The sequence below is a fragment of the Jatropha curcas genome, chromosome 7 (assembly GCF_041381405.1).
Source record: "Jatropha curcas cultivar XTBG-Jc1 chromosome 7, XTBG_Jcur_1.0, whole genome shotgun sequence".
In the NCBI taxonomy this organism is placed as follows: Eukaryota; Viridiplantae; Streptophyta; class Magnoliopsida; order Malpighiales; family Euphorbiaceae; genus Jatropha; species Jatropha curcas.
The window spans coordinates 24,036,012-24,053,332 of NC_143157.1; the positions used below are offsets into that span (position 1 = coordinate 24,036,012).

The window sequence follows — 17,321 nt, forward strand, 5'->3', positions numbered from 1 at the left end:
GGATGCAAATCAATCATCAATTGTATGAAATAATTAAATCGACCACTCTCTAATTACTTTTTTAATATTTGCAAAACCAAATACTTGTTTTTCTTCCTTACTATACAAAAAAAATTAACGTCTTCTAACTATTTTTTTTATATTACAATTAAAAAATTATTACTATTTAATTACTCATATTTAGTATTTAATTATCGTTTAGTCTTTTTGTTTAATAATAAAATATTTTTTTAATGGTGGACTAAATAGTTTAATGAAGTTAAATTTAATGATTGATTAGTGTATTTATTAAACAAGATGGATACAAAGATAATTATGGCCAACATATGTTGACTAAATAGTTATTTACTCTTATCCTTATCCAATCCAATTATTCCGACGTCGTTTGAGAATCTTTATATAACGCGACCAATTTTTGTCATCTGCATACCCATTTTCACATTCCGAAATCCGAACAGAAGTTGAATCAAACAAGAAATGGCAATGCTTAGAGCTTTCAAAACCACCACCTTCCGTCGATTTTCCTCTTCAATCTCCACGTTCAGATCTGTAAGCCCTTTCTGCTTGCCTGTCCACACAGAAAATGAAGCCCAAAAGATCGTCGATTAATTTTTAATGAGTTTCTCGATAGCAGTTATGCAATTTGAAGTACTAATTGATTATCTTGTTAATTATGTAGGTGAGCACACTAGTTGTAGCAGAACACGAAGGTGGTGCTATAAAGGCTCCATCTTTGAGTGCCATAGAGGCTGCAAAGGCTCTGGGTGGTGATAATTCAATTTCTATTCTTGTAGCTGGATCAGGTCCTTCTCTTCATGAAGCTGCTAGTAGTGCTGCCTCTTGCCATCCTTCAATTTCACAGGCATGTTATTCTCTTCCATTTTTTTATTGGGCTAGGTTTAATCGTGTCATATGTTGTTTTTATAATTGGTATGTTTTGTGTAGGTTCTTGTCGCTGATTCAGATAAATTTACTCATTCTTTAGCAGAACCATGGGCTAGGTTAGTCCATTTGGTTCAGCAGAAAGGTGGCTACTCACATATAGTTGCTGCTTCAAATTCATTTGGAAAAAACATATTGCCTCGTGCAGCTGCCCTTTTAGATGTTTCTCCAATTACTGATGTTGTTAATATTTCTAGTTCTAGTCAATTTGTCAGGTACTTATCATTGTCTTTTGGGTTCCAATTATCTTATTAGTAACTGCTATTTTTTAGGGTTCATTGATTGTTTGCCTTAGTTGAATTTTCCTGACACTGTAATTTTTATTCGAGTAAGCATCTCAGTGATATCTTTATGTTGGCTTGTGCAATCCTAGTCAATTAGTTGATACGATTAATCTTTATGCTTACTTTTGTAATTAAATTTTATTCACATGCAGTCCTTGTGCTGTCAAGAGACATTAGCTTTTGTGTGTTAGGTTTGAGTCTAACAAATTTAGCATTATTCTTTACTATGGTTACTATGTCATGATCCACCAAAGTAAGAAATATAACAAAGGTATTACACTTTCTAGTTTTGAATTATACTTGATTAAATTTTCTCTGTTTTCAAAATTTTGAGTTTTCTTGAATCTTGCATGGCGAAACTTCTATGATGTTGTCTTGGACTGTCCTTACTGGTGCTGAATTGTTTAGACTAGTGTCAATTATATTAGGCCTTTGTTCTTTGCCTGCTCCAACATTTATTTAACTAGCATGAGGCAGCATTGACACGTCTGACCCTTTTTAACAGAAGTATCCAAATTTCATACTGATACGTGAAATGTAATGGAAGTTACTTATTGGAAATTATAGTTTCATGTGTGGGCGTTTTATGGGTGCAGTTGATGATTTGTCAAATGTTTATGACTGACTTCACTGTACAAATAAGTCGAAAATGTTGCAATTGGTTATAAATTGAGTAGTTTCAGTAAAAGGCATGGTGTCTGTCAAGTGATAAAGCTGACACAATAATTTACAGCTCTATTGCTCTCAAAAAGAAAAAAGAGAGAGAACCAAAGAAGAAAAAATAATTTTCAAAAACCTAAAATATGTATTAATTTTACAACTCTTGCAACCTACAGATTTTCTTGGACATCTGCTATCATGATCTGCAAGTTACGATATTTATAAGTTAAAATCATCTGGTTTCAAAATATGGCCTTATGTTTATGTGGCAGACCAATTTATGCCGGAAATGCGCTTTGTACTGTTCGGTATACTGGCACCAATCCTTGTATGTTGACCATTAGATCGACCTCTTTTCAAGTACCAACTGTCTCAGCTGATTTAAAATCCAATGAAGCTCCAATTTCCCAGGTTGATCTCTCAACCTTTGGTGAAGGTCTGTTTACCTTTATCTGATAATTTTGTTGGCTAGCATCTGCTTCGTGATAAGGCTCAGGACCCTCTTCATAGTTCTTGCAAATATTTTCCATGCTAATTGATTATTTTTGTGGGTAAAATTACATATTTGTTTTATATGGAAGAGAAAGGATTTGTCTTATGGTTTTTCACAATTCTGTTGCAGATTCTATTGGTAAGTCTAGGTATCTGCAGCATACCTCTCAGGATACAGAGCGCCCTGACCTCGGAAGTGCAAGAATTGTGGTGACTGGGGGCCGGGCATTGAAAAGTGCAGAGAACTTCAAAATGATTGAGAAGCTTGCAGAAAAGCTTGGTGCAGCTGGTACTGCTTTTTCCATTTGTTAAATTATTGTGGATTTCTCCTATGTTATCTTCTTGTAATATGGGTCCTGACAGCTTCTTCATTTTTATTTAACAAATGACATGACATTTTGTGCTTCATTAAGTGGAGTGTTTTTTTCACCTTGTTTTTCTGTTTCTCTTTAGTTGGTGCTACCCGTGCTGCTGTCGACGCAGGATTTGTTCCAAATGATCTCCAGGTAACATTCATGGTGCTGGGTGCTTCTTTCCAACTTAAGCATAGGATATAACTTCAATGGAATATCAAATGTTTTAAGAATATATTAAATTACTGAAAAATGGGTATGCATTGTGAGGGTTTTACTGCTTCCTGCCCTTGTCATAGAAATGATAATATTGCAAATGTAGTTGAAAATGCATTCTGGCTTGAAATGAGCCTTTTGTTGAAGACCAAAGCTTTTTTTTGATATAAAGCGAAGGCTTTATTTCTGCCAGCCAAAATAAAATGAAAATACATCTATGGACATTGCAATTGGAATCTGAAGAGCTTTTGAAATGCGTTGCAATGATTGGAGGTGGCCATTTGTTCGTAGCCCATATCATAATTGGCAACTTTTGCTATTCCCAGGATTCGTACGTATTAATTACCCTGGTTTGGTTGTAACTGCTTTTCTTGCCAGGTTGGTCAGACTGGAAAAATTGTTGCCCCAGAATTATACATGGCTTTTGGTGTTTCTGGAGCCATTCAACACATAGCTGGCATGAGAGATTCCAGGGTCATTGTTGCTGTAAATAAAGATTCAGATGCACCTATTTTCCAGGTGATGGCTCTCTCTCTCTCTCTCTGAGATGTTGCCGGGTTTATAACACATTGAATATTTTTGTTTTCATGTGATATGAGTTTTCTCGTCTAGTGTGCTACAATGTAATAATCAGTGTCTAATGGGATTTGAGGCCTTTGTTACATGAACCCCAAATTCCATGTTAAAAGCCACAAGGAATGGTTGTCAACTTGTATATATGTGCAGATAGAGGTGAGGGGCTCCCTTTTAAAAAAATATAAGGAATTCATCCGTAGCTATCAAGGATATAACAACTTCCCTAAACCTTCAACTATTATACGCGTTGAAGCTCTTCTCCCATATTCCATTTTACAAGTGCCCAATTGTAACCATTCAAAATCCGAATATTGTAACTAAACTTTAAATCATTGTCATGCATTGATTTCATTTATTGCCTTAAGAGTCAAATTTTTGTAAATATATGCAATTTGCTATTTCCTAATCCTAAAAAGATTGCACTTGGACTGTTATATCTGTGGCAAAAATAAATATATGCCGAATGGTCCTCTAACAAATTGATAATTTATGCTATCTTGCTGGAAACCCCTCAATTCAATTCCCTGTGAGGAAGAAGGGGAAATAAGGAACAGGCCTAGGTTAAGCACCAGAAAGACCTTAAAGTGCAGAGAGAGTTATATTTGGAAAATGGAAACAAACCAGGAGTTTAGACAACCCTTCAAGGGATATTATATTTCTCATTGTATTTGTAAGTTGTGTACCTAGTTCTTCTCCTGGATGCAATGTGCTATAGCATTAGTATTTCAGTTTACATATAAATAACATAGCATGATGAATTCACGGTTGCCATTTTACTTGCTCCTGAATTGGTTGTACTTGACGAGTTCCACTTGGAGATGAAAGTGGTCCTTAACACAAAAATATGCAGGATTCTGTTATATTAACAAATTTGGGTATTACAACTGGGATCTATAATATAATTGGTTTCGAGAAGTGAAATCAATCATTTATGTTTTTTGCTTCCTAATTTACACCCGCTACTTTACGAATTAAGAGGATCCAAGTAGATTTGCATTCAATAGTTGATTCAATTTTATAAAATGTCAAAGTTTATCCATTAACTTTGTTTGCAATTCATTTTTTTCCTAAATGGATGGACCCTATGGCTGCAGGTAGCTGATTATGGACTAGTTGGTGATCTTTTTGAGGTGATACCAGGGTTATTGGAGAAGCTTCCTGAGAAAAAGTAGATCCTGTATACCTGAAAACTGAAAGTCTACATAAAGGAATACAATCTCTTGTTCAATAAGAATGTTTCAATTGGAAGATACTAAAAACAATAGCAATAATGAAAAGGGAATTTGATATCTATTTTACTAACTTGAACAATTCTAGTCTTTGGAAGAGCTGATTCTTTTTTTTTTTACCTTCTTTTCATTCTGGTCAGATATATTCAAGTTATGATATGCAATAATTTTTAAATCCTTTAGCTAATATCAGTAAGTTCTAGTGAAAAAGATAAATAAATACATAGAGGCTGTACCCTTTGGCATACAGCCAAACAAGTACACTTACAATGTAAACCAATTGATTCTTATTTAGAGATGTATGATAAGAGGACAATAAACAACAGACAGAGTAATAAATATGGATTTCAATGTTGTCCCTACAAATATCCCTTTCAAAGGCACTTCCAAAATTGGGAGCTTCCACTTTTTCCTTTTCCTTTTTTATCGCCTTATGCGATGAAGAAAATATATCACGAAAAAAAAGAGATCTTGGACCTATATTGAGAAATATAAATCAAAAAAAAGTACCAATGTCTCAAGCGCATCTGGTGTAGTGGTATCATAGTACCCTCCCACGGTACTGACCGGGGTTCGATTACCCGGATGCGCAAATTCGTTATATTTATTTTAATATTATATTTTCGGTAATTTCTAAATAAAAGAAATTTGTCATATTTCTTGACATATATCGGTATCAATTCCAACATTATTTTATTTGTTTTATTTGGCTGAAACATTTATATTTAGTTTTACTTCACATATTCTTATTTAATCAATTAGATATAGAATTATAAGTTTTAGATTAAAAGAAAATTATAATTGGTTTATATATTTTCAAAATATACTTGTATTTAATGCTTTTTTTATTTGAAAATAAAAAAAATAAGTCTTTTCATCAATAGATAAAAGTTTTTTCATAAAATTCAAAACCTAAGCTATTGGCCGTTTGGCCCTATGCCACACCATTCAAGCTTAATTATATTTTTTACCTTCGACGTGTTATCAATATAACAAATCGATATCAGTAGCAGTCCTTCAAACATTTTTTTTTTTTTTTAGCCAAATTCTCCATTGGCCACCGGTAAAATAAAGGTCTAAAAATGCATGGTGGATATTTAGAGCAGTAGACACAAATCCAAGAATGCCAAAAGTGGGGTTGCGGTCTTTTGGCAACTTTAAAATGCTGATAGAAAGAAACATTTGATTGGAAAATTGTTAACCCATATAAAAATAAAAACAGAAAGGTCTAAAAATTGCATGGTGGACATTGAAATTTTTGGAGGCACACCTGCCACCATTGAAATGACCATAGCCAAGCCAATCCATGGTGGGGTTAGAGCCAGAAGTTAGAGATCATATGGTGATCTTCTTGAGAGCATTTGATAATGGAGAAATGACTTTGATTGGACTTGGTTTGTGCTTGTAGCCACTCGAAGATAGTACAACGAAGATCGAAGGCAGGTAATACGTTTTTCTTCATAGATAATTTTTGAGCTTGGACTTGATGCCTTGATCTAACATAACATGTGTGTGTGTATTATTCCTTTTAGCATGTGAAAGATGGACCTATGACATGTTCAAATTGGTAGAAATATTGCCTTTTTAGCCTAATAAAGTTACTAGATAATAAGTTCTTGTTTCCCAAACAAAAACCATATGGGGACTCTGGTATTTGTTTTCTTTTTGGATTGATGAAAGACCTTGTGGACTTAGTTTGCACCAGAAGAGAACATTTTATAGAAAGAAAAGTAAGAAAATTTTTTCATTTTTTTTAGAAATTATAAAAAGAGAAGAGAATTATTCATTTCGAAGAGGGCAATTTTGAACTCAAGATCTGTTTTTCCTTTTATTTTTTTTTTTTATTTATACCAGGTACTTCTAACCCATTGAATTAAAACTGTTCCGCAATAACTTTTCAAATAGCTTTTAGACAAAACGCTAAATACTATTTTTTTACAATGTTCGGTAACATAGTGTTTGGACTAATTTTTAGAGGTTAAGCTACATTTTATGAAAAGTTAACCCATGTAACGTTTAACTTTTAGCATTTCATAAAAAATTACTCAAACAACTAAACGTTAAACGCTATTAAAACAGCTAATAGCTACTAAAACAACTAATTTTGCTGAACAAACCATAAGTCTCTAATCCTGTTTGCAACGCATCAAAGAGGGAAGTTGCCCTCGGTAAATATTTTCTCCATTTACAAAAATTGAACACTTAACCTCTTACTTAAAAATTCTGAATCATTTCCACTCAAATTTACCCATTGTTCAAACTCTATTTAATTTTTTTATATATAATTAGGAGGTGTAATCATTTTTGGACTGTACAACGTAAAAGTTTTTACCCTCCCAATAAAGCGTATTTTCGGAGATTAAACTTGTGTTATAATAGAAAATAGATTTCTACTTAATAATTCATTCCTAAGAAAATCAAGAAACATATTCGTCGCTAATATTTTTGAGGTTGACCATAAGAGGGAGAGGGATGATGATGATGAAGTGTCGGCAGTCGAGTCGGCTGGGTATGGGGTTTGGAATATTAATTACTGGCTGACAAAAGCATTTCTGACCCCTAAAATTATTTTGTGTTTGGTGTTGGCTTTTTTATTATGTTCATAAAATATTTAGTAGAAGTTCATCTTCAAATGAAACCTGAATGTACAGGCTGAGGTAATTATTATATAATATGCTTTTAATAATTTATACTTGAAGGTTAGTCATCTAGAAAAAGGTCCAAAGAAATTTCTTTATGCAAATGCAGGGTCTAAGGAACTCATTGAAATTTTTTAATTTTTTTTTCTCAAATCGGAGGCATTCAGGATCGTATTACCGTACATATAATTTGACTATTCTCATCCCTTTAGGAGGTAAGTAAAGTGCTAACTTCTAAGAGAATTTTATGTGTCGAGAATTTATGACGTCATAAATATCTCAATTGTGTTTAGCCATTATGTTATTTTCGTGGTTTATTGAAATTTAAAAATTTTTTTTTTTATATATAATGGAATCATTTAGGTTTGATTTTCTATATTTTTAACAGAATGGTCGTTTTCTAATTACCAAGAATATGCCTGAAATTTTATAAAATAGACCATGATTTAATCACATCACATGCATGATATTCAAAAAGTGGGACTTTGTTGCTTCCTGCTGTACAAATAAAATCAGCAACTCACCCAATTGTTCCACTATTCCAATTCTCATATTATTATTATTATTTTATAGTGGATTGCTAATAAAAACAACTAATAAAATTACATATACTTAAAAATAGTATTAATGTCTATAACCCGTCATGCTCTCCTAAGAATTAATCGTTCCTTGAAAAGAAAATACTAATTAAATAATTCTCAATTTTTTATATATATAGTGGTTAGTATTCACAAGTCAGTTATTTAACTAATCAAACACTAAAAGTTTAAGGAGCCAGAAAAGTTGAAATTTAAGTGTAAAAAGGAGAAATTAATTAAGCTAGATATACCCAACTGCGAAACTAATTAGTTTAATTGCTAGTTTGCGCCAAGCCCATAAAAGGGAAAATGCTCCCTTTTATAAAAATCGAACATTCAATCTCTTACTTAAAGAACTCGAATCATTTCCACTCAAATCAATTTTGTTTCGTTAAGGTACACGATTCTAACATTTCTAAATCAGGAGAAAAACGTTTATAATTACACAGTTAATCTATAACCAAATGCCTTACTTGTTTGGGTATAAATTAGGGCTCCAATCTTTAAAAGGAAAGGTTCCTCTATATATATAGCAATGCACGTATTAATTTTATGGCCTTTGACATAGAAAGCTTCCTAACATTGAAAACCATGTATAAGGAATATTTGTTTCGTTTGATGTCATTCTTTTAAATTATTTTTTAACATAAAAAATTGTCGTTTGTACATAATTAAAAAACCTACAATAATATTAAAATGAGCAGTGAAAATATCTCATTTTTTAAAAATTATATTTAAAAAAATAATCAAATTAAAGTCCGGTAAAAATTAAAACTAACTGAACGACTTTTAAAATAAATAATCAAAATAAATTTTTTTTTTTTTTGTTATTCTTCTGTGTAAAATAAAGTTTTCTTTTGTAGATAATGCTATTACAATAGTTTTGTCCAATGGCGTCTTTGTCGTTAACGTATTTTTCCTTGAAAAAAATCACGGGGAAGAGAAACTAGTTTGCATGAAATATACATATATTTCAAATGTTGCAGAAAATTTATGAAGGGTCTCAATCCTGCTATATACAAGAGAAACATCCATTTTTCTGCATGTGAATTTCACTGCCGTACGTACTGGTCTATTCTAATGGATAGAGAGACAGAGACGACTAATAATTAATTACGATATTGTAATTAATTGGCCAAAATAATTCACCGTTATAAAAAATAATAGGGTTTGAGTCGGTAGGCAATCTCCGTCCGGAAATATTATTTTCATTTCCAATCTCTATCTTTTATCCGATACCTTATCGAGAAGGTAATGTTATTTTTATTTTCAAACTCAATGGATTCAAGTGATATTAATAATGAATGCTATTTACCTGCAAGTACATATATGATCTATAACAAATAATTCATATCTAGCTATATATATTAAAGTATTAGAAAAAGGATTTGAATTTGGATTTATTACCGTATCGTACATGGAAGCTCTTAATTCAACTGTATAAAATTAATTATGTTATATTTTAAATTTATCTATTAAAATAAAATTTTGAAAATAAAAATTAAAATATATATAAAATTACAAAATATATATATATATATATATATATATATATATATATATATACAAATTTAGAGTGAAGCCATTTTACGTTATAATACATTGCAGTAAAAGTGCTATAATACATCCCAATAAAAGTAAAATTGTAGTTTTATACACACGGTTCACTACAAATATATATATATATATATATATATATATATATATATATATATATATATATATCTAAGTTTATGAAAAGTTACATGCTACAATCTTAAAAAAGTCACAGTATTTCTAATCTTGCAGGTTCTAGATTTCCAATTAGGGTATTTTCCATCTTCAAAAGTTTGGATTCGAATTTAGAATCGTGTTATCGGTACTCTATTTATACCCAGAATAAAACTCTGGGAATTTACCCAAATATAATCAAATCACAATTTTCAGATTTGAGTAGGTTCGGACTGAGTGCATACCCATTAGGATTAGGTCAGGTTGATTTTGCTATCCCTGACCATGGACAAAGGAACTAAACAAAGACCCCTTTTCCTCAGTTCTGTACTTTCTCTTTCCCTTCCAATAAAACCCAAATGATCACTTCTGCTCTCATCATCTGCTATGCCACTTATTATTCCTTTTGCCTGCAAAATTAATGAACAAAATTATTCAACATATGAAAAAAGAATTATGAATATTTACCTAGTGGGTGTTTAATAATTAATTTACCTACCTGTGATAATGAAATATCCATGTTGTTATGTCTCTGTTTTGTGCTCTTATTGAACTGATTCATCATATCATAAACCTGCATATTTATTTTCACATAAACAAAAAGAGAATAGTATAAGTAATATAACTCTTTCTCTTCTAAAATTTTCTGATATAATTATTAAAAAGAATATAATTGATAGGAAAAAGAAAAGAAAACAGAATATATATATATAACAGCTCTGACCTTGGGGCTATTGACAGGAGAACTAGCAGTATCCTCCAAAGCATCATCATCAACCAAAGAATTATTAGCAATGCCTTTGGATTTTCTCTTCTTGAAACTCAACTTGCTATAACATTTATTTGCAATGGATAAGGATAACCCAACAGATTCTTGTTCACAATTATATTTACAGTTATCAGGATTTTTCTTCAGAGCCAAAGAAGCAGCATCAGATACTAAAGAAGAAGAAGTTTCATAATCATCAAAAGAGAAACAACAATTTTGATGATCCAAATTGACATCATTATCATTATTATTCTTGTTGTCTTTCGCAAAGAAATCTTCAAGATACATAGTCCAACCACTCTCTTCAAAACTATCATCAACTACTGTTCTCATTGAATCCTCCATTATATATATATATATATATATATATATATATATATCAAAACAAGAAGAAGAAGAAGAAGAAGAAGAAGAAGAAGAAGAATACAAGAAAAAGGAGAGAGAGAGATGTGTTTGTGTGTGTGTGTTTGTATATATTTATATATATAAATGAAGCTGATTTGTTGGCTAGTTCTAGAGGAACCCTTTTGAGGAACTATATATAGAAAAGAGAGCACTGAAATTTTTTTTTGAGAATGATTAACTATGTGACGTGTTATTGTTGGAATCTTGGAATAAATGGGGCCATAAAGGAGGTTGGAGAAGATAATTATTTATCTATTTATTTAATTATTTATCTATGTGTGAGAAAAAGAGAGCTTGACCTTGTTGGTACATAGTGGATTAGATATGCACCAACATAGATTCATTTGCCAAGTTATTAGTATTTCTTTTTAAATTTTGGTTTCTGGTGTCCCTATAATTCCATTCATTTTAAATTTTATTATGTTGGTTCATATACGGGTCTATGTACTTAAGTAACGAGTGATATTCACAATCTGCTCAATAAAATTAACGATTTTGACAGTTATTAATTGTTTTAGTAGCATTTAACTGCTGGTTATTTGAGTAACTTTTCATGAAACGGTAAAAATTAAACGTTAAATGAGTTAACTATTCACGAAACGTTACCATAACCTTTAAAAATTAGTCTAAACATTATGTTACCGAACAACTTTTAAGTGCCGATTAAAATGTTAAAACTAGTTAAAAAACTGTTGTCTAATACAATTTTAAAACCGGTTGTTGATTATTTATCTCCTATTTTATATGATATTTATTTAATTCTCATTTGTTGGGACCATGTACATGTATTTATTTTCAAGAAATGGAGTACGTACATGTACATTAGTGTTAGGTATACAATCAAGTTCCAACTTACGAATTAAAGATTCATTTGATAAAAGCGGTTGGGAACAAACAATCTTTGGGTCTTTGACATTCGAGTTCTAAACAGAATGAGCTCTCAACCATTAATTTAAAGTATTTGATAAATATAAAAATGAATTTGACGTATGAAAATTTTAATGATTAATAATTTAAAATTAGTAATTAAAATTTTAAAATTTAAATATCAAAAATTAGATTTCTGGCTGTTAGTATTTGGCTCTTTAATATTTAGCTGCTAACTATGAATATTTAATTATTGATTCCCATAACTCTCAACAAACTATAAATAATCAATCCAAATCAAATTATTCTGAGATTATATTTAATTTCATATAAAATTTAATGAGTTTTCATATTTGATGGAAAAGAAAAGTAATTTTAAAATTAAATTTATAAAATTTCATTGCTGATGAGAGGTGATGACACAACTGCTGATAAGTGATAGCTAGTATGGAATATAATACAGCCACCACCGCACGTTTGCCTCAATCTAATTTTTTTTTTATTTGTAAAAAAAAAAAATTAAACTAAGAAAAAGAAAAAAAAGGAGAGGTGAAAATCAGAGATGTATATATATATATAATTTAACCCCAAAATTCAAGCTCAATTAGCTTGCTCTTAAGAGTCAGAACTGCGTAGAATTGCATAATTACATTTGAGACTTCTCTTTAGGTCATCATAAAAATTTTTATTAATCGAAATGGTTCAAACTCGAGACTTTTATTCTCTATTTTAATATAAAAAACAAACTGAATCACACTCGATTCGCAACTTAAATGCTTAATCCATAACCATGCATTATTCAATATTCTAAATAATCTATTTTTTATTATTATTATTTTGGTATAATACAACTATAGGTTAGGAAATTCTTGTTTATAAAGGAAATTTCATTTTTTTAAAAAATATCACAAAAGAAACATAATAAATTGTACTTTATTCCAATAAGCGGATTTGATATTCATCAATATATGCTTTTTTTTTTTTTCTAAATTAAGAAATCAAAAACATTCTTGAGCCTAATCATTAGGGTGGAATATATGTATAATAGCCAATTGACTTGAAGGAGAGATAATTTTTTTTTATTTTAATTAAAAGAGGCTAAAATGACAAATTATACTTTATTCCCTTGTTCCAAAATTTTTAATGACTTAGTTTGGTATGTAACTTATTCATAATTAAATTAATTAGCTTTGCAATAAGATGCTTAAGGTTGCTCACCTAATTAATTATACACTTCACTATATAATTCCACTTGAATTAAAATAAAAAAAAAAGTCAATTAAAAATCATTAACTTCTGTTTGAAAGGAATTTTATGCATTAACAAATAATTTTGTTCTTAGAATATGTCACTTTATACTTAATTAGCAAGTGCTGATAATTAATAACTAACTTAGTATTTTAAACTGGATTAAAAATAAAGAAATTTAGTCAAAGCTTCTATGTCACTGATCGAACCGAACCATTTTAGTTCAGTTAGTATACTCAAAGGAGTTCGATTTATTAAATTATTCGGTTTGAACTGAATCACTATTTGGTTTGACTCGCTTTTATATAAATTAATCAGATAGATTTAAAATCGAATTGAGATAACAAAACTTTGCAACGGAGTTGGAAAACATTCATTAATATTGTGTTCCATTGAAGAGAACCTACCTTAAAAACAAATTATTAAAGGCTAATAGCTATCATAAGACATGCTTTTACTTTCAATCCTTAGACAAGAATGAATAACTATGAGACACTAAAGAAAAAATGTTGGATTTAGAAGATTACAAAAATGACAGTGGGAGATGTTTGCATATGACATGGCAAAGGGCTTGTAATTGAGGGACATGGATAGACATGACCACTCAGTAATTGTCCTATGCAAAAACTTTTCCCAAATGAAACAATTATATATAGGATTCTTGCACCTTCACCATCGATTGAAATGGCTTTAATGGAAAGTTCTATCTATCTACCTAGCTTTAATTAATTCTTCTGCCTGGTATTCATTCCTCTTTGTCCTAAAAATTGAACTACTTAATTCATAGGTAATATATATATATATATATATTTTTCTATTTGTCCCATTTATAGTAATGTTTTTCCATAATTAGGTTATGTTTTGTCCCATTTATGAAAGTAGATTTTAACTTTTTGATTTTTTCTCTAAGAAATTTTTTTTAGAAATATCTAAAAGATCACAACTAATCAAAATCTTTAAATTCTAAATTCTAAATCTTAAATTTAAAATTAACATTGAAAAAATGTTATATAATTAGGAGATTAGAGATTTAATTGCAACAGTTTCCACTCCTTTAAAAATTTTCAATAATTTTTCTAAGAAAATTGAGATGTATATGTATGTATATATGTATGCATGTATATGTGTATGTATGTATGTAGAACTTTTTTTTTTTTTTTTTTTTTAAATATTATTTTCTTAATTTGTTTCATTGGCCTGTAGGTTCTATTCTTTATGATAGAAGATTTTGTAAGATATCATTTTAACTAAAAATACTTTCTGAATATAATTTATCAAAGGTAGATGGAGCTTAAACCTACTCCCATCCCATTCTCTTGTTTATTTATTGGGTATTGATGAAGTCACCCATGGGGGAACCAAACATAAATAGCTTAATTAATTATTTATTTATTAGAGGGAGAAGTATCTTATTTTGAATAATATGGACAAGTGAAATTGATGCCAATTGCTTGGTGGGTCCAGTATAAAATGATTAATCAGGGAAATTGCTAAATCTAATCATGATTTGGCTCTTAGAGCTAGTTAGATGAATGTCCTTTCAATGATCAATAATTGTCATTATCCTCAGACTTTTTTTTTTTTTTTTTGAAAATGTCATTATCCTCAGTCTTGGAAACACATATATATGAATAATAAATAATGTAGCACATGATAATTATGTTTGTTTCAGTAATATCCAAAGTTTTTTAAAAAGGGCAAGGCATGTTATTGAGTTTAAAACTTTAACCTCCTTTGGTATGGGATACATAACTCAGTAGCTACATTTTAATAATATAGCATTATATGATAAAACATAATTAGTCGAATTCAAGTTTATTTATCAATCTCGTTTAATAAATGAGCCGAGCTTGCAAATTTCATTATCAAGTTAGCTCGTGAACGTGTTCAGCAATAGAAAACAAGTTGCAATTTTTTTAACTCACAATTATAAATAAGTTGAAATTGAGCTTGAAATTTTTTAAACAAGGTGATCAGTCATAAATAAAATTATTTTAAATTATTAAAAATTAACTTAATATGTTAATAAATATTGAATTATTAGAAATTTAATTTGTTGTTAAAATTTTAATATGTTGATTAAGAAAAGAATTATCAGAAATTCCTAATATCTTAGTATTAAAATTCAAATCTAAATAAAAGATGTTCCTCTTTCAATTGTATAATTCAACTTTTGCCCTCTTAAATTGAACAATGAGTTGTTAACTTATAGTCTATAGTGAAAAGGGAAAGTAGCATATACCTAAAGTCAGTTAGAAATCAATTCATCAAATTAATTCTGAAAGAATTAATTGAAACATGTGATATTATTTTGGTGAAAGTTTCACTGAGATGTACATTATATAACACAAACTGATTCACATTTGTTAACAAGTTAAAAAACCTTTGTCCTAAAGTCTATGCAAGCATGTGTTCTTTTTTCATATATTCACATGTGTGTGTTAATAAGGACAATCAAAGTGTGCTTTCATTGTCTTGCTTAACATTTCCCGCAGTAATTAGTACAACTTCACTAAATTATTAGTAAGGGTAAAAACTTTTTTTTTTTTATTATTATTATTGTTATTGCAAAGTTTGATGGACCGAAATAATACTTCGGACTGCGTAATAAGGATAAATCTCCTCTGGACTCAACAAATTAGTGAACGAGAGGACTTAAACTTAAGATCTATCACTCCTAACATAAGTGAGAAGATTAACCAGACTACACTCTTTAATATGAAAGGCTCACGTGTTGGGTCACTTTTTGCATATCTATCTCCAACAAAATTCTTGATCCACAAAAAAGTTACATATATATACAAATATATCATATTAATGGAAAGCCCATGATGCCAACAATTTGGCCAAGATGGTACAAATATAATTCAAGAGATATTGGTATATTTCAGAATCTTGATAAGGCAGTTGGAATGCATATATACCACACAAAAATTTCTTCAAAAAGGCCTGCAATTTTTCAGGAATTCTATAAAATATATAGAGCTTGAATTGGATTTTTGATAGCATTTGGACCAAGAAATTTAACTTTTGAGCAACCAGCACATGTTTTACCCTTCTATTTTAGTGAATAATCCATGTTAAATAGGTATTGATACCTCAGAATGTCATTTTTATAATTATTACTGTCACATTACTTTACGTGATGAGGATATTTAACCTAATGATAAATAAAAATATTATAAAGTTATTTAGTGTGCTTAATTCAGTTTATGGTAACACTTCAAGAATAATATTCTCAAATTACATCAAATTTTAGTTGTCTATTTATGTAAACTTTTTATAATTTATTAGGAGGTCGAATGTTCGCAATAGGCTATACAACGGGGGTAGTGTTCCTTTCGGCTCATCAAATTAATGAAAATTTTTACGATTGAGAAAATTTGAATTCAAAACCTTCCACTCCTCACACCAATAAGAAGAACAATCAAACTATATCTAATTGATGTATTAATTATGTAATCTTTTAGTTTCGAAATTTTATAATTTTTTATATTTTGATCTGATCCTGAACAAGTGTGCTCTAAGTACACTTAACGAAATTATATCATTATAATTATTTTAGAAAAAAAGATTTATTTCAATGCATAAAGTAATAGTATTCTTAATAAAAAAAATTATAAATTAAATAATTAAAATGACAATGTGGATCAAATGATTTTTCCCGATTTTAAGCAATGGTGTACTAGATAATAATGACAACAGTCCCAAAAATCTCATACGTACACTGGTGTTTCGTGGTTAAGCACATGGGTAATTTATTTACATGGATGTCACATTCACATCAACAATATCCAGCCACTGCATATTTCATCAGCTCAACAATTGAATAGCTGACCTTATAGATTTTCACATTTTAATTAGAGTTTTGCATTTAATAAATATCGATTAACAATCGTAATTTTATATTTTGAATAGCTGACCTTATAGATTTTCAATCGTTTAAAAAATATAGTTGACTCCCGCTAATTTAACTGCCTATTAATCTTTAAAATATATATATTTTTAAATATTAAACGTTAATATAATATTTAATTGTTGTTAGTTATTAACAACTAATTACAATTGCTAAACTAAAAATAAAGCAAGTAATAATGTTCTAATTCAAAGAATAAAAATACAACAGAAAATTCACAAAATATATGGAACTAGGTCTTGCTCTCTCTACTGACATCATATTAAAATTGGGAGTTATTCTCTGAAAAAATAACAGAATAATAACTGCTGCAAATGGTGAAGCTTCTTCTCTATATCCACTATTTTACAAAGTTATTATTTTGACGTTGAAATCAATTAACAGAATAGCTGCTGATTTATATTTTTTATTAAATCAATTCTAAGTGAAAGATTTAA

The 17,321-nt window shown here is 29.6% G+C and overlaps 2 protein-coding genes and 1 non-coding gene across 3 annotated transcripts; 2 read left to right on the forward strand and 1 right to left on the reverse strand.

The window, feature by feature from the left end:
* Nucleotides 1–392: 392 nt before the first annotated feature.
* On the forward strand, nt 393–4,849 carry LOC105632900 (electron transfer flavoprotein subunit alpha, mitochondrial). Its single transcript, XM_089724334.1, has 8 exons — nt 393–549; nt 680–862; nt 946–1,157; nt 2,159–2,322; nt 2,509–2,667; nt 2,832–2,884; nt 3,326–3,466; nt 4,618–4,849. Exons 1-8 carry the CDS (start codon nt 478–480, stop codon nt 4,693–4,695), a joined length of 1,062 nt encoding a protein of 353 aa, XP_089580460.1. The 5' UTR covers nt 393–477; the 3' UTR covers nt 4,696–4,849.
* Nucleotides 4,850–5,273: 424 nt separating this feature from the next.
* TRNAG-CCC (transfer RNA glycine (anticodon CCC)) lies at nt 5,274–5,344 on the forward strand. The gene has a single exon. It is a non-coding gene; the product is annotated as a tRNA-Gly (tRNA).
* A 4,465-nt stretch (nt 5,345–9,809) lies between these two features.
* On the reverse strand, nt 9,810–10,943 carry LOC105633257 (CTD small phosphatase-like protein). The gene is made up of 3 exons (XM_012215832.4): nt 10,404–10,943; nt 10,179–10,253; nt 9,810–10,089 (listed from the first exon to the last, which is right to left on the reverse strand). The coding sequence occupies exons 1-3, from the start codon at nt 10,791–10,793 to the stop codon at nt 9,934–9,936; spliced, it is 621 nt and encodes a 206-aa protein (XP_012071222.1). The 5' UTR covers nt 10,794–10,943; the 3' UTR covers nt 9,810–9,933.
* Between the last annotated feature and the right edge of the window lie 6,378 nt (nt 10,944–17,321).